The sequence below is a fragment of the Mustela nivalis genome (genome assembly GCF_964662115.1).
Source record: "Mustela nivalis genome assembly, chromosome: 4".
In the NCBI taxonomy this organism is placed as follows: Eukaryota; Metazoa; Chordata; class Mammalia; order Carnivora; family Mustelidae; genus Mustela; species Mustela nivalis.
In genome coordinates, this window is record NC_139023.1 from 136151658 (window position 1) to 136174646 (window position 22989).

At 34.4% G+C, this 22989-nt stretch overlaps 1 protein-coding gene across 1 annotated transcript in view; it reads left to right on the forward strand.

The window, feature by feature from the left end:
- ANXA10 (annexin A10) overlaps positions 1-15772 on the forward strand; it is a 117871-nt gene extending 102099 nt beyond the window's left edge. Inside the window, exons 7-12 of the mRNA XM_082727292.1 lie at positions 4205-4258; positions 4355-4448; positions 5140-5235; positions 7532-7590; positions 11329-11451; positions 13428-15772. Coding sequence (XP_082583418.1) covers positions 4205-4258; positions 4355-4448; positions 5140-5235; positions 7532-7590; positions 11329-11451; positions 13428-13496 — 495 coding nt within the window. The 3' untranslated portion in view covers positions 13497-15772. The remainder of the gene's footprint in view (positions 1-4204; positions 4259-4354; positions 4449-5139; positions 5236-7531; positions 7591-11328; positions 11452-13427) is intronic.
- Positions 15773-22989: the final 7217 nt, after the last annotated feature.

A 22989-nucleotide genomic window follows, 5' to 3' on the forward strand; every position in this document is an offset into this window, starting at 1 on the left:
ATTACATAGAATGGTCAGATAACTAGTGTCCAGAATCTATAAAGAACTTAGCAAACTCAACACCCAAAGAACAAATAATCCAATCAAGAAATGGGCAGAGGACATGAACAGACAGTTCTGCAAAGAAGACATCCAGATGGCCAACAGATACATGAAAAAGTGCTCCATATCACTCGGCATCAGGGAAATACAAATCAAAACCACAATGCGATATCACCTCACACCAGTCAGAATGGCTAAAATCAACAAGTCAGGAAATGACAGATGCTGGCGAGGATGCGGAGAAAGGGGAACCCTCCTACACTGTTGGTGGGAATGCAAGCTGGTGCAACCTCTCTGGAAAACAGCATGGAGGTTCCTCAAAATGTTGAAAATAGAACTGCCCTATGACCCAGCAATTGCACTATTGGGTATTTACCCTAAAGATACAAATGTAGTGATCCAAAGGGGCATGTGCACCCGAATGTTTATAGCAGCAATGTCCACAATAGCCAAACTATGGAAAGAACCTAGATGCCCATCAACAGATGAATGGATCAAGAAGATGTGGTATATATACACAATGGAATACTATGCAGCCATCAAAAGAAATGAAATCTTGCCATTTGCGACAACATGGATGGAACTAGAGTGTATCATTTTTAGCGAAATAAGTCAAGCGGAGAAAGACAACTATCATATGATCTCCCTGATATGAGGAAGTGGTGATGCAACATGGGGGGTTAAGGGGGTAGGAGAAGAATAAATGAAACAAGATGGGATTGGGAGGGAGACAAACCATAAGTGACTCTTAATCTCACAAAACAAACTGAGGGTTGCTGGGGGGAGGGGGTTTGGGAGAAGGGGGTGGGATTATGGACATTGGGGAGGGTATGTGCTTTGGTGAGTGCTGTGAAGTGTGTAAACCTGGTAATTCACAGACCTGTACCCCTGGGGATAAAAATATATGTTTATAAAAAATAAAAAATTATATAAAAAAAAGAATGGTCAGATAAATCTCATTGAGAAGAGGTTATATGAGCAAACATTTGGAAAAAATGTGTTGACAAATGAGTGGTGATGATAGGACATTCCAGGCAAAGGGGAAAGTTACGGGAAAGTTCTAGGACAAGGGAATGGCTGCCAGTTGTGAAGAATAGCAAGAAGAGCAGCTGGTGCCATCTGAGCAAGCCAAGGAAATGTTCTATAATAGTGGCAATGTCAGAAAGGTAACAGGTGATGAAATTTGGTCAAATCTGTAGCCTCGTAAGGATTTTTACTTCTGTTCTGAATGAAATGGGGAGAGGAGAATCATTACTGGATTTTGAGAAAAACGATGATATGACCTTGTGCTTTAAAGTGTTCACACTAGATACAATGTTGAGGAAAAAGTAGGGAGAAAAGTAGGATAGAAACAAGCCTGTAAGGATGCTACCAGCAAAGAATTTTGTCAATATTAATTTGGACCCATAGGAGAGCTCTGGCAGTGATGAAAAGTGCCCAGATTCTGCATGTATTTTGAAGGTAGTGTCTATATTATTTCCTGAGAAATTAGGTGTAGCATATGTAAAAAAGAAGGAATAAAATGTTACTCAATTCTTAAGTCTGAGCAGTAGGAATGATGGGGTTGTCATAAACCGAGATGTGGAGGTTTATAAGAGGTTTTTGAGTTTGAGGGAAACCAGGAAATAGATTTTGAACATGTTTTGTCTAATATGTATATTAGAAATCCAAGTGAAGATGTTCGGTTGGCAACTGGAATATATGCACCTGAGATTCAGATGGTTGATCTAAGCTAGTAATGTAAAATTGGATATCATTACAACATAGATGGAATATAAAGCCACAAGAACAGGATTAACAAGGGAAGGACTGTAGATGCCAACAAGAGCAGTGCCAAAAACTGAGTACTAAAACTTTCCAGTATTAAGAGATTAAAAAGTAAAGGGGACCAATACACAAGATTGAGAAGGAAGTAGAAAGAAGGAGAATGAGAGTGCAGATTCTAGAAGCCTGGAGATGAAGACATAGCAAGGAGGAGAGTGAGCAATTGCATCAAATCCTACTGATGGTCAAATAAGATGAAGACTGTGAATTACCATGATAAGTTTATGTTATTAAAGAAATGGCATATATCCATAGAAGATATAGCATATTTATAGCTTTTAGTCATTTGTTGCTTGAGCAAATTAAAATCATAGGGACTGACCAAAGGATATTATCTGAAAATATTGAATTCTTTAGGCTAAGGGGAGAGTATAGTAACCAAATCTCGGGCCAGAAATGGTACTGAAATTTAAAAGTTTGTATCAACTTTTCCTTAGCTGGACACTTTTAAGTGATACACAACTTCCAAGTTATGATTAAACATATTAACTTTTCTAGGGCTACATTTACTTAAAAAAGTTTTTAGTTTATTTATTTCTCTATGAATAAGTTGATCTTTCTTATATGCTTCCAGCTTTGGGTTAGCAAGGGAAAAAGCCTAGTATTTAATTTAATATAGCAAATTTAATCCATATAATACTTTGAATAGTCAATGCGAGTGTATGTTCAATATCATTTACACAGTTATTGATTAAACACACAACTCTCATATTTCTGACCCTCCCCTCTCCTTCTCACCAAGAGAACACTTGGTGGAGAGAAATCTGAATATTTAGGAGCTAGTTTATGAGAGTGATAATGCCTCACGTCATTAAGATATTTTCTGCATCCTTGCTCATCTTGGTTTTGGAATGGTAGTTCTGGACAACTCTGGACATGTAGGTGATGAGATATAGAAGTCCACAGTATGAGCATTTTTCAAAATCAGCTGCCAAACCATACAGCTGGTTAATTTACTATCTTTTTTGTCTCAATTTTGTCAGAGCCAAGTAAACTTCTATGTTGCGTTAGCCTCATCTTTCCTCTCACTGGAACTAAAGAATCTCCCTAAGTTTTCAGTCTCACATAGTCTATCAATGTGATCTACTTTATAGCTCCTGGCTACTAGAACAATCTGTCCCTGCTATGGCCCTAAACAACTCCATCTGTCAATCTTCCCAACCAGGTTCTAGCTAACATGCAAGTTCCTCTGTTAGGAGCAGATAAGAAATTTGGAGCCCATTGATGCTACTTAGGGATTGAGATCAATTCAAGAGAGTTGTATTTAGGACTTCCCTCTGTTTGATCTTGCTATATCACTGAGTTCCTAGCAATGTGGTTATTTCAAGAGTCCAAAAAGATGATAGGATCAGAAGCCACTGTATTCTCAATGTTCTCTCAGCATAGTTAAACAAGAAAGAAATAGGAAGAGAAGGAAAAAAAGAAAGAAAGAGAAAAAGGGAGAGAGGGAGGGAGGAGAAAAAAATAAAGAAGAAGAAGAAGAGAAGAGAAGAGGAGAGGAGAGGAGAGGAGAGGAGAGGAGAGGAGAGGAGAGGAGAGGAGAGGAGAGGGGAGGGGAGGGGAGGGGAGGGGAGGAGAGGAGAGGAGGGAAGGGAAGGGAAGGGAAGGGAAGGGAAGGGAAGGGAAGGGAAGGGAAGGGAAGGGAAGGGAAGGGAAAAGAAAAAGCCTTCCCTCCAGATCTCAAGCCAAGAGCAATAGTAAACGAATGGTCTAATCGCATGTCTCTTTGAACTCTTCCCCCCAGACCGTATAGTCATAATCCTTGGAGATCAGAAGCTCCTGCACTGGCTAGCCCTCCTTCCCTCCTGTTTGTAATGGAATCTCTAATCAACTTGGCCATATTTATTCTTTATATGATAAATGGGTGGGAGTGGTGGTCATGATACAAATTTGTAAAATATTCTTACTCCACAAAATCTGGATTTCATTATTATTTTGTTGCATGTATCCTATTTGACAAGGTAGAGACTGAATATTAACTCATTCTTTCTCTCTGCATTTTCACTCCAACAACGTTAAATCCAATAGTACTACCAGTGGTAGTAGTGATGCCCAGTTTGATGGGAAGAAGACACTGCACAGAGAGACATAAGAGTAAAAACACTTCAATGCCTTTGAAAGATTACCACTGGTGCAAAGAAAAAATTAAACCCACATTTTTAAAAAAGGGCCTATGTTCCATATAATATTCAACAAATGTAGACTAATTTCAAATAATGATAGAATTTTTTAAGAAATTACCAATGTTTTTGGTAATTCAAAGATTTTTGTCCCAATAATCCTATATGGGTTGTTAATTAAGAAAATTGACAAGGGAAAACCTGTGCTTATTTTACAGGGAACCAGAGAGGAAGGATATACAGACCCTGCTATGGCTGCTCAGGATGCAATGGTAACTAGAACCAGATCTCAAAGTGACTATGAAAAACCTTTGTTAAAATGGTCTGTGGTGGTTATGGGGCTACTTCCTAGCAATATGATGTTTCAGGTCCTGTGGGAAGCCTGTCAGCAGAAGACAGGAGAACACAAAACCATGCTGCAAATGATCCTGTGCAACAAAAGCTATCAACAACTGTGGCTTGGTAATTATTAATCAGGTTTCTTTTTAGCTACTTAACGGATAGTTTAATAGAAAGCAAATAGTTAACTAGAAGGGGAAAAAAGGGAAATGTTACATATAGAGGAAAGTCAGTGATCACAAAGGTACTTATTTTGAATTATATTTATACAGAATGTCTTATCTAATGACATTACTAAGGAATGATTTTTTCTTATAATTTTATTTTTTCCAAAAATTGAATTATATAAACTTTAAATATTGAATCTTTCAAAATCATCTCTATTTCTGATGGAGAACTTACCCAAATAAATTAGCTATTTTCTATTAGGCATATTAGATGTTTTCTTGAAGAGAATATAGTAATCATGGTTTAACTAGTTCATTACAAGTCAAGGAGATTATCATTAATGTCATGATTTATGTGAAGCCATCATATTTGTCTTAGAGGTACACTCATATTAGCTTGTATATTCTTTGGCTTCTATACTTTTCTGTTTCTTTTAGTTAAAAAAATTGTTTTATTTTTTTCTACATATATAAAACACTATAAAAATTGTGAAAGATAGCCTACTCCAACTCAACCTGTACCCCTATACTTTACTTTCATTATGTGTAACAAGCTAACCAATATTTATATTTTAAATTTACAATATTTATATTTTAAAATCATAATATGTACAAAATATCCTTTTAATTATATCAATTTGTTGAAGTTTTCCAGGAATTTCAAAATATTTCTGGGCAAGACATAGTAGATGCCATTAATGAATGCTATGATGGATACTTCCAAGAGTTGCTAGTTGCAATTGGTAAGTAATGATTTATTTGGTGTACAGCAGACCTTGGATTCCACAATAAGTGCTGATTAGCTCTGATTGAATTAAACATGCATGACTTTGCTCTTCATTGAGTTACTTTCCCTGAATTTAATTATTTAGTGAAGATGTTAACTCTATAGAGGAAAAGCACATTAGCTACTCATACAATGCACTAAACTGGCAACTTGATAACTTGAATGAACAAATACCCTTCCCTAATAGCTGGTTCAACTTTCATACTGGGAAACATTGAAATCTCACTCTCTCAGGTAACTGGGATCTCACACCTTTGAATTCATTTATATGTACTGATTTCCATTCCCTTGTTAAAAAGCAGATAAATGCTAGAAATTTGGCTTCCTTTTCTCCAAGTGGAAGAGTCTTTTTGTCATCATCTTTAATATATTGCCTTTAGGAGTAAGTTCTACCATAAACAAAAATTTACCAAGTTGTTACTCAATAGTGATTTCTCCAGGCTATTGTGAAAGGGACATACTTCCATCTCTTTTCTAAGAAAAGATATCTTCCCATAGAGAGGAAAACAGTGGCAGTTTTCCATAACAACTACTATGAAAACACTATGCTGTACCTTGTTCTGTGCTGTGACTTGACAGCATACATTGTAGGAACTACAAACAAAACGTCTTTGTGAAATGTCCCCATAAAGAACACACATCAAGTAAACACTTAAATTTGTTGAATAAATGTATATTATGATTTTCCATTCCTAGAATGGCACAAACATACATGGGCATTTGAGATGGCAAGAAACATAATTTTTATATCTTAGCTTCTAAAGGAGTTTCAAGCTAGGGTTCCATTAAAAAGGTTTGGTGGGGTCTATGAAATCCTTAAAATACTATATAATATATGAGTATGAAAATAGTTTAATAACATATCACACTGCAACTCATTTAACAAGGCCAAGGAGGCTAATTGACTACTTCAAAGTCCATCAACTAATGAGCAACAAAGTTATGACTAGAACCCATGTCATTTGAATTCCAAGATTGTTCTCTTTCCACTATATACCAAACCACAAACAAAGCAGTAGGTAAGAGGAAATAGTGGACATGAGAAACAGCAAAAAATAATTTAACTGATTCATTCATTTATTCATTTATTGAGTCATCCACTATTGTGGCCATTGATTTAGGCTGTGCAAATGGAACAGTAAAGCAACAACAAAAGCTCTTTCTCCTGAAAGTGTCCACATTCTAGCAGAGACTCAAGAGTGTTCTATGAAGTTCACAGTTACAAATAAATGTAAAAGATGAAGGCATGGTCTTAAAACCTAAAATTATCATTTGAACTGTAGAAAAAACAACTGTTGTGATGACTTTATTTTGCCCAAAAGTTATAGCCTCACATATGTTACTCATTTTTTTATTAATTTATTTACTTATTCAAATAAACATTATTGAATTGTCAGTAATCATCAAATGACCTCCATAAAGGACAACTGTTCACTAGGCTCTAAATGGTTCTAATGTCATAATGGTTTTGATTAGATGACTCCTAACACTACTCCAGTCCCCTTATGACCCATCCAGAGTTTTGTTTGTTTGTTTGTTTATTTGTTTTTAAGAGATCTCAGATTTGGGATGCCTGAGATGTTCAACTGGTTGAGCATGCGACTCTTGGTTTTGGCTCAGGTCATGATCTTAGGGTTGGAGATTCAGTCCCATGGAGATTCAGTCCTAGTGGGGAGTCTGCTTGAAATTCACTTTCTCTCTCCTACTCCCCACCCACTCTCAGTCTCCGTCTTTCCTCTCTCTCAAATAAATTAAAAAATCTTTAAAAAGAAGAGAGAAAAACCTCAGATCTATTCACAAGTCTGTGAGGGACTAAAAATAGTGTTTGGGAAAATGAATCAATTGTATATTGAGTTTTATAATGATAAAAATCTATAATAGTGGTGACAGCCTGGATCTCTTTGAAGCTTTATTTAATTTTCAGGTAAAAGGGACACATTTTTCTTCACTAGACACTGTGAAAGAACTAAGAGATCTCCAAGAAAAAGACATAGACTAAATGAAAACCTGAATGAGTTATTATAATATTGTTGCTTTACATGTTTCTATAGGTTATGGTTTTACCACTATTTTAAATATTGAAATTTTACTACAATGTACAATGAGGTTTCCCACATAGGACTCAAAAAGTTTCACTCTCCTAGGATTTTAACAGTAAAAAAAGAAGTGTTTTCATTGTTTCCCAAATTCAGAAAAAAATATATGTTGTCACTCTCAAATTTTCTTTTTTTTTTTTTTCTGATTTTTCCTAGTTCTCTGTATTCGAGATAAACCAGCCTATTTTGCTTATAGACTATATAGTGCAATCCATGTAAGTATGACCCACATATTTTTAAAATTTTCCCAGATAATCATGTTTACTTTCTCAAAGCACTAGGTTTACTTTTATTATTTAAACATTTTTGAACTTGTATACAAATATATTTGTTTCAAACAAAATATGCTCAAGTGGGGAAAAAATGTATTATACACCAAAATGAGAACACCAAATAAATAATGCTCTGCTTTCTGTGTCAAATTGAGTTACTTGAGACGTAACACTCCATGGGATCTATCTCCCCCAGGTGGTTTAGCACTTCTTAGCATATGAAGAAGCTAGTAAATCCAAAAGCTTTTTGTATTTTGCCAAAGACCCCTACTTCACACATAACTCAAGCACAAAACATATAGTATCAAGCAGGAAATGTCAAAACATTATAAACCCTTAGTAAGAAATTGCTACATTTCTGAAATTAAAAAAAAAAAAAACATGAAATAATGCCAGTGGTTATTTTTAAACTTGAAGTGTTATTTTAGAAAGTACTTTAAGAAGAGATGGCTAGACAATAATAATCTATTTTGTAATTAAATGAAAGTGTTGTTCATATTTAGTGTGACAGTCAATCACACTTCCTTTGGTGCATTTATCTTCAAAGAAACAAACATTTAAATGCATGAGACAATGCATATTTTATCCATAATGTGCATAACACATTTTTAGAGAAAGAAAAGTTCTGATACAAATCATTATACATATATCATATCTCAAAAAAACTCTGTGAAAATTAATTTTTTAAAAGTCAGTAGTTTTAAAAGTCTGTTTTATCCTCAAAGTTGTTTTTACAGACCAACTTATTAAAAGTAGCTAGCAAGCTGGGATAATATGATAATATTTAAGAATATTTCTATTATATATCTTTTGTAAAGAGTATTTTTTATTTACCTACAAGAACCAACCTACGTATCCTCAGAACACATGTATCCTATGTTCACAGCTCTCTGTTTCTATTTTATTCTATTTCCAAGCAGAAAAAAAATTGACTTGATTTTTTAAAAATATTTAAATAATGTATTGGGCAATGCTATAGAATTATTTAAACAGTGTCCTTCTCCAAAAAAAAAAAAAAAAAAAAAATGAAGTTTCACTTGTGAATGACCATGAGGAAATAAGCATAATTAGTTTGATTCCAAATCTGTCCAAGTTGAGGGCTACTTATTCTAATAATAAATAAAAATTATTTCTGTGTGTGTTTCAATGCAAAAATGAAAATGCATGTACTTACAACTGGTTTAGAGGTAAAGAGGAGGATTGTATATTCAAATAATTTAATTTTTGACATATGATGACCTTAAATGTAAAATATTGGTCAAAGCTGTTTACACTACCCCTAAGCAAAGAAAACTGCAGGTATTTTTCTCTGGTGCATTCTAAGTGAATGATACACAATTTAAATATGGAAACCTGGGTAAATACTTTATTTACCTCAAATTATGAAAAGATTGCTTAGAGGTCTATACCCAAAACATTCAGACATCAAAAATTTTATTATGCCTATACACACACACACACACACACACACACACACGTGTATCTCTACACACATATATACATTATGCTTCTTGGCCACTGGATGTCCCCATTATTCCATTTGAAAAGACAAATTGAACTTGGTTTATAAAGCAATATTCTTTCTGGAGCTAGTATACAGGAATCGATTTTTTATTTTTCAGTATTTGCGTTTACATCCAAAAATATTTCAAATACCTGGAATTTTTATTTTTACAATTTTTAGTAATAGACTGTAAAATAAAAATGTAATTGCTGTGTCACTCAAACATATCAATGTTCCTCTAACATAATTCGAAACCCCCTCCCTCCCTGGTCTAGAATTTTTACCTAGAAAGAGCAAATGATCAGATTTGTATTTTATAATGCAGTGTGAGGGAGACAGTGTGAAGGTGGACCAGGCTCAAAGGAAGGAACTATTGCAGAATCAGGAAGGAGAGAATGTGAAGGTTGGCCAGGTGGTAAAAGGAAGGAACTACTGCAGAATCAGGGTGAAATGATAAGGGCCAGAATCAAGGTAGTGACAATGAAAATAGATATTACGGGACATTTAAGAAGTAAAATAGGAAGGGGTCCGAATGCTAATGTGGAAGATCCTGAACTCACTTCCTCCCACCAACACACCAAATCTACACCTACATATGCAATTCCTCCTGAAGAAGAACTGAAAACTGAGCAGCTTCTGCACAACAAATAATGAAGGGTCCACACAGAGAAGGATAGGAGAGTTGGAGACAGAGTCACCTCTACACATAGACCTATAGTAAGGAGGGATATCACTGAGGTGCCTGTGCACAGATCACTATGAACCAGATCACTGGGCATAGCGATGAAACAGCAGTATAAAGGGCAAATATACTGTAAGTAAAGGAAATTCATTCATTAACCGTAAAACATCCACCACATGGGTGAGGAACTGTTGGAAGTTTCTCCAGGGTCAGAGGTGTGAACAAGTACCAATTTTCACATTTCTCCTCCACCTTGATAGCAGAGACAGAAACAGGGTCCAGATGCTCTACCTGGCCTGCTAGCGCAGCCCCAGCATGCCCTAGGCCCCTGACCCACACCACTCCAGCAGTTCCACTACAAGCAATAGACAGATGGCCAACTGAAAAGATGCTCAATATCTCTAATCATCAGGGAAATACACATCAAAACCACAATGAGATATCACCTTGCACCTGCCAGATTGGCTATTATCAAAAAGACAAAAAATAACATGAGTTGGAAAGAATGTGGAGAAAAGAGAATCCTCATACAGAGTTGGTGTGAATGTATATTGGTGCAGCCAATATGGAAAACAGTATTGAGTTTCCTGAAAAACTTAAAAATAGAACTACCATCCCATTCAGCTATTCTACTTCTGAGTATTTATTCAAAGAAAATAAAAACACCAATTTGAAGAGATATAAGTGACCTTATGTTCATTGTGGTATTATGTACAATAGCCAAGAAATAACCTATGTTTCCATCAATAAAGAATGTTTCACACACACACACACGCATGCACACAGACACAGGAATATTACTCAGCCATTAAAAAGAATGAAATCTTCCCATTTGCAACAACATGGATGGACCTAGAGGGTATTATGCTAAGTTAAATAAGTCAGAGAAAGACAAATACCATATTATTTCATTTATGTGTAGAATCTAAAAAACAAAACAGATGAATAAACAAAACAGAAACAGATTCACAGATACAAGAAACAAATTGCTGGCCACCAAGGGAGAGGGGTGGGGAAACAGGTGATATAGCTAATGGGAATTCAGAGGTACAAACTTCCAGTTATAAGATAAATAACTCCCTCTGATTTAACATACAGTTTAGGGAATGCAATAACTGTAAGGCAAAAAACTGTATGGTGAAAAATTAGATTGATGGGAAACATTTTGTAATGTATAAAAATACAGAATCACTATGACGTACCTCTGGAACTAATAGGCAAAAGTATGTCAATTCTACTTCAACAAAATAAATAAATAAAGCAAAGGAAAGAAGTCAAACAGGTAGGATACTTCACTGTGTGTACACGTATGAGAGAAGGCGAAGTCTCGGAGGATATGGGAGTCTGACTTGGGCACTCCCCCGATCATCATGCCAGTGTTTGAGGAGTACAGCATGAATAAACAGCCACAGAAAAGAGGTTGAGTCTATATTAGATAGATTAACTTTAAGGTACCGTTTTCCAATTTTTTTCTCTCCTTTTCTGTATCTTTTAGGACTTCGGTTTCCATAATAAAACTGTAATCAGGATTCTAATCGCCAGAAGTGAAATAGATCTGATGACCATCAGGAAACGATACAAAGAGAGATATGGAAAATCGCTGTTTCATGACATCAAAGTAAATCTCCTACATGTGATTTGTGTTCATTATCATTTTTAAAACTGATATGAGAGCTTTAAGTAACCTTGTGTTAGAAGTTAACTAAAAAGTTAACTATTCTGACAAGATGATCTACTTTAGTCCATTGGACAGTATTTAGTGCATCAACAAGGGCTAACTGAGGAACGCCCTTCATCTCAGTAAGGGAATTTTTTATGTGTTTCAAACAAAAATTGTTGATGGAGTCATGTAAAGTATTCTTCCTTTAATTGTGTAATTGGGCTTTGTGAGTTAAATTTTGAGCATGATCAGTATCAGGAAAGGTACAATTTACAATAAGGCCGCACTAATTGTGAAAAGGCTTCTTAGATCAGTTCAGTTCTCTTCTCATATTGTCATAGAAGGCAGGGCAGCCAGTGGAATCTCATAAACTGGTAACGTGCAGGAATTTAACTTTGATAGTTATGTAAAATTCTATGCACCCCTTTAGCTGTTGAAGGGCAAAGCAGCAATGATTCTGAAGTAAACAAACAAATTTGTCCATTCTAATATGTCTAAGCTTTAGTCTGGATTTTGATAAAACTTAGCAAAGAATTATTAGGATATACAGGGCTACACATGTAATTTTTGGCACCCAATCTAAAATTAAAATATTTCACCTCTCATTCAAATAATTATAAAGAATTTGGGGATGGCATCACCAGAGTATTAAACCAAGCACAAGGCCCTGATAATATATCTTACCTTATACGTTGCATGTAGCTGAGTGCTATTACCTGTTCACATTGCTTTACACTGAAATTTTCAATTGCATAAAATCGCTTTTTAGTTTATTAAAAGTGATCCAGAAGCAACTTGACAACCTAAGGACCAAAAGACCATAAAAATAACAGAAGACCCTGTAAGCCCTTGCATAACCAAAGTCACTCCAAAAAAGACATTGCAGGCGTTAAGAGACATTTTATTCCTTTATTTTGATAAAACTGCCCTTGCACCTATCTTGAAAACCCTAAACTTTAAGCGGCGATGAACATTTCTCATTGAGAAATGTCATAACTCATTTTCTAAATGAATAAGTGGATTCTAACATGTATACTTCAATTAACCAAGCCACCTCAAAGTCTACATGTAATTAATATAACTTTACTAAATGCATTTAAAACAGTGAATTATAATTGCATGACTTTTGTAAGAGAACATTAATATGATAGTTGATTTTTAACATAGTTTTTATAAACCCTTTTATTTCTTACTCTTATTGTTTTAAAAAACTTAGAAACTATAGAAGATCATAAAAAGGAGGTAAAAATTGCCCTTATTCTTCACCACAATCAGTAATGAAATGTTGTAGGTGCTATGTTTTTAAAAATATATGTAAAATTAATATGCTTTACTACAAAAAGGAATACTTTTACTGAATCATGGTATTCCACTGTATAAGTTAGAAAATACATAAATATCCCAAATTTTAAATATTGATTTTTACTTTTTCACTATTATGCATAATGTTGTCTATATTTTTTAGTGTAAATTTTTGTGCTCATCAATAATAGATCATTATTTCCTTAGGATACATTTCTTGGAGTAGAATTACTGCATTGGTGAGTGTAAATGCTTTTAAGTCTTTGGAGGCGTATTGTCAATTTGCCCTCCAGACTCTAAGCTGATTTATAACAACAATATTAGTACACCTCTTTTAAAGTTGAGATTTAATTCTACGGTGAGTTATTCTTTTCATAAACACACATTAGGGTTCAATCCACTTTATATAAACCCTATTCTATTGACTATAACCATGCTATTATTTTCCAATAACTTCCAGTGGGAATAGTTCTCAGAACATATTGAATTTTTAGATGAAAAGAGTGAACAGTTTTGGAAACGGTAATGGCCCATGGATCTTTCTCGTTGTAATTCAGAGGAACCATGCTTCTTTTTAGAAATACTATAACATTTTATTTCAAATACATTGTTTTTTTGTTTGGTTGTTTCAGAATTTTGCTTCAGGGCATTATGAAAAATCTCTGCTTGCCATCTGTGCTGGTGATGCTGAAGACTACTGAGTCAAAAGAAGGAGGCAGAGGACACAGCATTCCTATTTACAGACCTGTCTAAATAAAGAGTTTGTGAGAAGTTTGCCTTGTTAGAAACATTATAGCTAAATTATAGAATCAATTTTCTCTTCTATCTTTAAAATCATTCTAAGCCAAAGAAAAATCTATTGATAAAATATATGACAGTGGATATGTACTTATCACCCAAATCAGCAGTTTACTAAATGGAATAATAAAATAATGGAATAATAAAAATAATTTCATTGAAATATATTTTATCTAAATGCAAACTGTCAGTTGCCTACAAGAAAATCTGCTTATACCTGTCCTTAGCATGGTTGGGGAGAGGAAAACATGGTGTGGGGCCAACCCCCTTAGAGAAATTTTCAAGATTTTTGTACAAATGCAATAAAGTTAAAGTTAACAACTAAAGCTGTGTCCATTTAAAAGAAAATGAAGACATAAAACAGCAAAGTGCAGTCATACAGATCCTTGTCAGGCTTTGATATGTAAGAGACCTGGGTGTAAAAATGGGTGTATGGGTCTGTGTGTGAATGTAGATGTGTGTGTGGCTGGTGGCTGTATTTGACAACCATTCTAATAAAGGCAGTTTATCCCTACCTAACTTTTTTTTTTTTTTTAATACGAATGCCTAACCAACCCAGTATTTGCCAGTCAGTGTCAGAAAAGTCATTGCTCATTGCTTTTGTCTTCCCTGCTTAACATCAACATCAAAGCCATTTAGAAGCTATTATGTGCTTTGTACCATCAGTAAAGGCTGGCTCCTTATGTGTCTGAAAATTCAGTAAATTAGGAACAGCAAAGGAAAAACATTGAAGTAGGTTTGGGAGAGATTCTAGACTGATGCTACAAACTAGCTAAGACTAAAAGCAGAAACAGATATGGATGAATCCACAAGAGAGGGCTCCCAATATATGCAAGGGAAAACACAAAACCCAAGATCACAGGAAGCAGCAGTAAATGAAGTCAAGCAAGGAAAATGAGGACACATGCAATAAATCTAGATGACCTGGCAAAGTTGATGGTAGTGCTCTGTTCCACATGGAGAGTTCTTTTTCAATAGCTTATAATCCAGTCCTTGTAGATCTGTCTTCACCAGTCTCAGGAGAAGTGAAAGCTGTATTCAGAACCTGTTTTCTTACATGCAAAATGATATTGGACATTTAGAACACAGTGACTGGGAACAACATGAAAACATTTAAGAATAATTAGACTTCTGAAATCACTTTCGAGGTTTGAACTTACTGCTGTGACATATGATGTCACATCATCTTAAATTGGCTTTGATTTTTATCTTTTAAAAAACTTTAATATTTTAGTCAAAAGTAGTAATTATTTGAGATATTTAGCATAGCTATTCTTTCAGATTTTTTTTTAGATAAGAGTTTTAATACAAGAAAAATGTTAGAATTCCTACTGAGAATTTAGATATTTAAATGAAATGTTTCCTTACTAGGACATTTTTGTGTAAGTAGTTCAATAAATTCTAAAATTTATACTTTTGCTAGGTAATACCTTTTATTTCTTTGGTAAGGCATGGTGTCATCAAATCAAAACAAATCAAAAACAAATCTGGACTTATACAGAAAGGGATTTTATTCAAAAAGATATTGCAGTAAGTGGAAGGAAGAGCTGCACTAGGGAAAGAGGGACTACTGCCACAAAGAGGGTGTTCTGACTGTGAGATTTACAGGGGTAAATCTCAAGGGCCAGCCAGAAAAGGATTTTTACATTATAGGGAAGAATAGACATGGCTAGAAAAAAATCAGTTGTGAGAGAAGGGATGAATTTGTGGTGTAATTGGACAATTCATCTGGGAATGTCTTTGGCTAACATTGCCAGTCATTGATCTGAGATTGGACAATGGATCTCAGTTCATCTGGGAAAGCCTCCAGTTAGTTTTCAGCAGGAGCTAAAGGGTGGATTAAAGTCCAGGGACCTATGGGGAAGGAATAAACCTGAGTAAAGTTTAGTCAAGTTATATATTTTGTCCAGATTAGTCAGTAGGGGAAAACAGTTCAGCTAATCATTTATGAGGCAAAGAATAGGAATTTGATGGGTGTGTTGAGGACTATTATTGGTAAACTGGGGAACATCAGCAAGTCTTGTCTGAGTCATAAGAGAAAGAATTGTTCTAGGTTTTAAGCCATTTTCTGAAATACAAATGGGCGGGAACATTTCTGGATCATTTCTATTTTCCAGGATCACAGTGCTTAGGTAAAGATTAACAACATCAATGTCTTTTTTTTTTCCCAAACTTTTGTCTTGAATGCTTCACTTTGGTTGTTTAAATGCTAATACAACATTATCATCTTCACCATCATATAATTCACTTAGTGAAGTCCTCTAAAAAATCAAGTATTTAAATTATTATCATTGTTATTTGTGTTAAATGATATTTGGCTGTTTATATCATCTTCAAATGTTTACTACACCTGATGGACTGTATAACAAGTGAAATATGTTTGATTTAATTAAAAACTTCCCCCATACTTAACCTATAGAGGAAAAAAATTTTAAGGAATAAATTTGCTTTTGGTGTGTTACCAGTCTACAATAAAGGAAAGTAAATTACCACTGAATTGCTGGCCATTCCAGAGACCAAAAAAAATCAGATATGGAAGGACTGCAGATAGGTGTTTATGTCCACTGCATTCAGTATTTTACTATGCTCAGTTTAGCTCTAAATCAGTTAAACTTGTAGTGTTCTTATATAATAGCATATTGTTATTATCAAAGTTAAATATTTCACATATGTTAACAACAGTGCCAAATATGTGATGTCACTGAAAATGGCACAGTAGGTGCCCATCTCTCCACAGAAGCATCAAAAATAATCATGCAAAAACTGTCAGTATTAAATTTGCCAGAACTCTGGAAAATAGTAATTAACTCTAAGTCAAGAAAAAAGTTACAGAAGGTAAGAAAAATTTGTGACATTTTTATTCATTCTTTCCCCATTCTCCTCCTAGCTAAGTGGCGTCTTGAGGACAGCAACCTGTCCCCAAGGTGGACCTCTGGCTCCTTGTTTTAGAATGAGCAGATTTGGCTTATTAACAAAGAATATGTTTGTCTGTTCTGTCTGGGAGCTTCCTAAAGGACCAAGGTGAGGCACTTGTCTTTGTTTTGTCCAACTAAGAATTCACTCAAGGAGGAAAAATCTTAAGACAAATGAACCACTTGCAGCTGTCTAGGGCAAAAGATTACAGTTGAAGCAGTACAATTAAGTAACGAAAACCTGTGAAGAAAATTTGGAAAATCTATACATTCCTCATATATAGGGGATTTAGAAAGCCATGCACATGCCTAAGGCAGGACTCATGACTAAAAACACTTGAAAAAATACTAAGTTTTCAACTGACTGGTGTCTAGAATTAGTCCAAGCGGAAAGTGAAGGGCAAGGCAGAGTTGTAAATGGTCTAAATGTTGAAAGGGGTAACCCAGTGCAGAGCCAATCTACAAAACATGGAAGAATTTTTTTTTTAATTCCTCCTACCCCACCTCTTCTTCTCTCTTTCTTGTTCATTCCTGTGTTCAAAGAAATGTCTGTCAAAACAGTGGCTAAATATAAGCTAAAGAGACAAGGGCTTCAGAGACCACATAGGATGAAAAATATAGACATTATAAAAATTATTTATAAAAGTCACTAAATAAAACTACAGCTACAGTGAACAGCTAGAAACGAAAACAAATGTTAAGAAGAAAAAAATTCTAGAATTACCGCATCATAATATTCAAAACATACAGTTCTCAAAAAATTTTATGAAGCATGAAAAAACACAAAAGTATACTCATTAACAAATGAAATTACTAAAAACTATCCCCAAGAAACAAACAACACAAAGGCATAAAACTCATAAAAGTCAAATATTAAAACAACAAAAGTAAGTTCTTCATTATCAGTAATTATTTTAAATATAAAATGGATTAAATGTAAATGGATCAAATGATAAAGATTGTAGAATGGATTTAAAAAAAAAACCACAATTCAACTATATGTTGACTGTAAGAGACTCACTTTTGATCCAAAGACAAAAGGTGTTAAAAGTGAAATGATGGGAAAAGACATTCCCCACAAATAACAAATAAGAGAGAGCTGAGTAGCTTATACTAATATCAGACAGAATCGACTTTAAGTCAAAAACTGTAACAAGAGGGGGTCCCTAGGTGGCTCAGTCAGTTAAGCACCTGATTCTTGATTTTGACTCAGGTCATGATCTCAGAATTGTGAGATCAAGCCCCACGTTGGGCTCTGCACTCAGTGGGGAGTCTGCTTGGGACTCTTTCTGTCCCTCTCCCTCTGTCCTTTCCTCTCTCTCTCTCTCTCTCTCTGGAATAGATAAATAAATCTTAAAAAAAAAAACTGTTACAAGAGATTTTAAAAAGACTATATATTGATAAAAGTTTTAATTCATCTAGAAGATATAACAAGTAAAAATATGTAAACCCCAAACAAAGCAACCTTCAAATATATGAGGTAAACATTACAAAATGGAAGGAAGAAACTGGCAGTTCTAAAATAATAGATTTCAATACCCTGCTTCCAATAATAGATAGAACATTTAGACAGAAGATCAATAAGGAAATAACTAACTTAAACAATACCATAACCAAGTAGACCTAATGGACAATATACCCAATAACAGCAGAACATACATTCTTCTCATATACAAACATTATCCAGAAGAGACTGTATGTTAGGCTACAAAACAAGTTTCAATATATTTAAAAATACTTAAGTCATACAAAGTATCTTTTCAGGCCATAAAGGAGTGAAGCTAAAAATCGTCAACAGAAGGGTAATTGGAGAACTGACAAATATATGGAAATTAAACAGCACACAAACAATGGGTCAGAGAACAAAAAATCACAGGAAAATTAGAAAAAAAATCATATAAATGACAGTAAAAACACAACATTCCAAAATTTATGGGACACAAGGAAAATAGTGCTCAGAGGAAATGTATACCAGTTAATGCCTTTTTCATTGAAAAAAATGAGAGATCTCAACAACCTAATTTTATACCCCAAAGAACTAGAAAAAGGACAGTAATCTAAAACTTAAGTAGCGGAAAGAAATAAATTAAAAATATTAGTTGGTGATAAATAAAACAGAGAATAGGAAAACAATAGAGAGCTCAATAAAACAAAAGTTGGATCTCAGAAAAAAAATAAACAAAACTGACATTTAACTAGATTGACAGAGAATATAAAAATGATGTAAATAAAATCAAATAAATAAGTTAGAAATGAACATGGGGACATTACTACTAATGCTACAGGAATACAAAATATGAAATACAACTAACGGTACACCAAAAAAATTATATAATCCAGGCAAAATGGACAAATTCCTAGAAATACATGAATTACCAAAGCCAACTCAAAAGAAATAGAAAATCTAGTAAAACTTATAATAGGTAAAGAAATTGAATCAGTTATCAAAAGCCTCCCAACAAGGAAAAGACCACACCAGCTGGCTTCACTGGCAAATACTATTAAACATTTAAAGAATTAGTACCAATCTTTTTCAAACTCTTCCAAAAAACAGAAGAAGAAGAAATATGTCATAACTCATCTGTTAGCTCTGTATTGCCTGATGCTAAAATCATACTGAGACATCACAAGAAAAGAAAAGTACACACCAAAATACCTTATTTTAGACTATTTTTAAAACATAAAATAGTTGAGGATGCAAAATCCTCAACAAAATACCAACGGAGAGTCTAACAGCATATTTAAAAGATTATACGCTATGACTCAGTGGGATTTATTCAAGAATGCATGAGTAATTCAACATAAGACAATCAATCAATCTGATATACTACATTACTAGAATGAAGGTGAAAAAAAAGCCATAGGATCACCTGAGTTAATGCAGGATAAGCATTTGAAAACAGTCTTTTTCACAGAAAAAAGAAAAAAAACACTTATTATACTAGGAATACTAGAGAACTTCCTCAATATAAGAAAGAACATTTATGAAGAGCTCACAGCTAATATAATGTTAAAAGACTAAAAGACATTTCCTAAAATCAGCAAAAAAACAAAGATGTCTGATTTCACCATTGCTATTCAACATTTTACCAACAGTACTAGCCAGAGCAATTAGAGAAAAAAAAAAGAAGGCATCCAAATTAGAAAGGAGAAAGCTAAACATCTCACAGATGACATGATCCCATGTATAGAAAATCCTGAAGAGTCCACAAAATAAGTATCAGAGCTAGTAAATTTCCTAGTTGTAGAGTTCAATATCAACACTCAAAAATCAGTTATGTTTCTATGCACAAGCAAGGTACTTCCTGAAAAGGATACTAAAGAAAAATATCCAATTATAATAGCATCCAAAAAATAAAATACCTAAGGATAAATTCATCCAAGGCTAAAGACTTGTATGCTGAAAACTACAGCATTGCTAGAAAAAAATTACAGAAGAGCTAAAAATGGAAGTACACATTTTGTTTATGGATTGGGAGAGTTAATTCTGATAAAACAACAATGCTACCAAGTGATCCATAGATTCACTACAATCCCTATCAAAATCCCCATAATCCCTTTTGAAGAAGTAGAAAAGACAATCCTTAAATTAAATAGAACAGTAAAGGATGTTGAATACCCGAAACAATATTGAATACGAAGAATAAATTTGGAAGAGAACTCCCCTGCTTTAAAAGCCATACACACACACACACACACACACATATACATGCATACACACATAGGTCTGTGTGCGTGTATATATATATATACATCAGTGATACATATCAAACTTATTCAAATGGATTCAATAGCTAAACCTTAACATTCCTATAAAAAAACATAGGTAGAGGGGCACCTGGATAGCTCAGTGGGTTGAAGACTCTGCCTTCGGCTCCAGTCACCATCCCAGCATCCTGGGATCGTGCCCTACGTTGGGCTCTCTGCTCTGTGGGGAGCCTGCTTTCTCCTCTCTCTCTCTGCCTACCTCTCTGCCTACTTGTGATCTCTCTCTGCAAATAAATGAATAAAATCTTTAAAAAAAAATAAAACATAGGGAGAGGGGTGGCTGCATGGCTCAGCTGGTTAAGCATCCAACCCTTAATTTCAGTGTAGGTCATGATCTCAGGGCGGTGAGATTGAGCCCTGTTTTGGCCTTTGCACTCAGCAGGGTATCTGCTTGAGATTCTCTCTTTCTCTCCCCTGCCCCCCTTGCTCCCCCCACTCTCCCTCACTTTCATTCTTTCTTTCTTCCTCAAAGTTAAAAACGTTTGTGTACCAAAGAACATTATCAAGAAAAGAAAAAGATACCTTCTAGGAGAAAATATTTGCAAATCATGTATCTGGTGAGGAATTTTATATAAAATATACAAAGAATATCTACAAATCAAGAACAAAAAGAACAACATAATTGGAATTTGGTAAAGAATTTCAGTAGACATTTTTCCAAAGAGAATATATACATTGTGTCATAACATGAAAGGGTGTTCAACATCAATGCAAATAAAAACCACAATGAGATATATATCACTTCATATCCCCTGGAATAGCTATTTTTTTAAGGGAAAATTATAGATGTGGTGAGATTTCTTAGAAAGTTAAGCACACAGTTACTATATGACCCAGCCATTCTATTCCTAGGCATATACCCAAGGAATTGAAAGCAGGCACTCAAATAAATATATGTACATGTTCATAGAAGTACTATTCACTATGGCCCAAAATTGAAACAACCCAAACAGTCATCAATTAGATAAGCAAATTGTATATAACATACAAAAGAATAGTATTCAGCTATAGAAAGAAGGGCAATACTGTTAATGCTATAACAGGTATGAACCTTGAAATATTATAGTGAAAGAAATCAGAGACAAAATGTTACCTATATTGTATGATTCCATTCATATTAAATATCCAGAGTTAGCCAAGCCATACAGAGAGAGAACAGATTGGTAGTTGCCAAGGTCGTGTCAATGAAGAAATGAGAGAATGGGAGCTACCACGTAATGGGCACAAACTTTCCCCTTGGGTTAATGAAAATGTTTAGTGACTACATAGAGTTGGTTGTTGCACAACATTATGAATGTACCAAATGTTGTTAAATAATTCTTTTCGGAGTGGTTTATTTTATTTAATGCTATGTAAACTTTACCACAATAATAACAATAGTAAATCACGTTTTAAAAATAGTTTAAAATAATTTGGATTTTAATGGCTTCTTAGATTATTGCATCTTAAAAAAAATTTTTTTTCCATTTCAGTGCAAAGTACTACTATTCTGGAATGAACAAGATGCCTTTGTTTTACTTGACACTTTGCTATTACAATGACATTAAAAATAATTTTCCTTAAATGAATAAACAGCATAAAATAAAGTTAGATGCCAAAATTCATATACATCATTTACTACATTTATATTGAATAAATATTGATCAGTTATATTAGGCAAGCAAACGGAAGGACAGCCTTTCTATTTTCAGTCCCAGAGAGCAAATGAGAAACCAGTTCGGAGTCTTCACATTCTTTACCTAAAGAGTCTAATAAGAAATTAATTAGAAAATCAAATAAATGAATTGAAAACAGTTATATTAAACACAAATAACAAAAACAATTTATACTTCTTATGCCACTATTATTAGGAAAATTATTGACTTTTTAAAAAAAAAAAAAAAGTAAAATGTTTAAGGTGAAAATTTAAGAATTATGTTGCTGGATCATCATGGGGAAACCTTTTTTTCCTACACTAAACTCATTCTGGCATGTGCTAGTGAAATTATTTCTAGTCAGCAGTTGGTCCTGTTGGATAATTCCATGTCTATGAGCTCAGAAATTAAATAGATGCCATTTGCAATGTAGGAAACACCCTTCGTTGGACACTAGAATGAGCTCTATCCATTTGTCCTTTAAATACGTTTCATTGCCAGCTAATTCTTCTCAAGATCCTATAAAGCTACAAAAACTGCAAATTTTCACCTAATAGAGTTAAAACTGACATCATTACCCACTTTCTTATGTTAACTCTCATATTCTATAAGAAGGGAAGAAATTCCTGCTAGCCACCAGGAGGCAAAAGCAATAGAGGAACGTTTTTCCCTCTTGTCAAATTCACTCATGTCACTTCAGGCCTGAGTGGTGAGTTTGGGAGAAGGAGCTGCTATTGTCATTTGACTCATATCCTTCCCTCTGTCTTCCTCCCTCTTTTCCTCCCTCCACTTCCTTTCTCTTGTCTGACTTCTTTGACACCTGGCTCTGTGTGTTTCATTGTTTCTCTTTGAATAACATATTGCCTGTCTTCTGTTGTCTCTCTTTTTTTCTGCTCATTCTCTTTATCTTTCTCTGTTAATCTCTACGTCTTTCTCACTCCGTCTGTCTTTTTGCCCGTATTTTCATCTCTATTTCTATTTTTGTCCATCTCTCTCTGTCTTTCTGTGTTTGTGTCTCATTTTTTTTAAGATTTTATTTATTTGCCAAAGTGGGGAGGGCACAAGCAGGGGGAGGGGCAGGC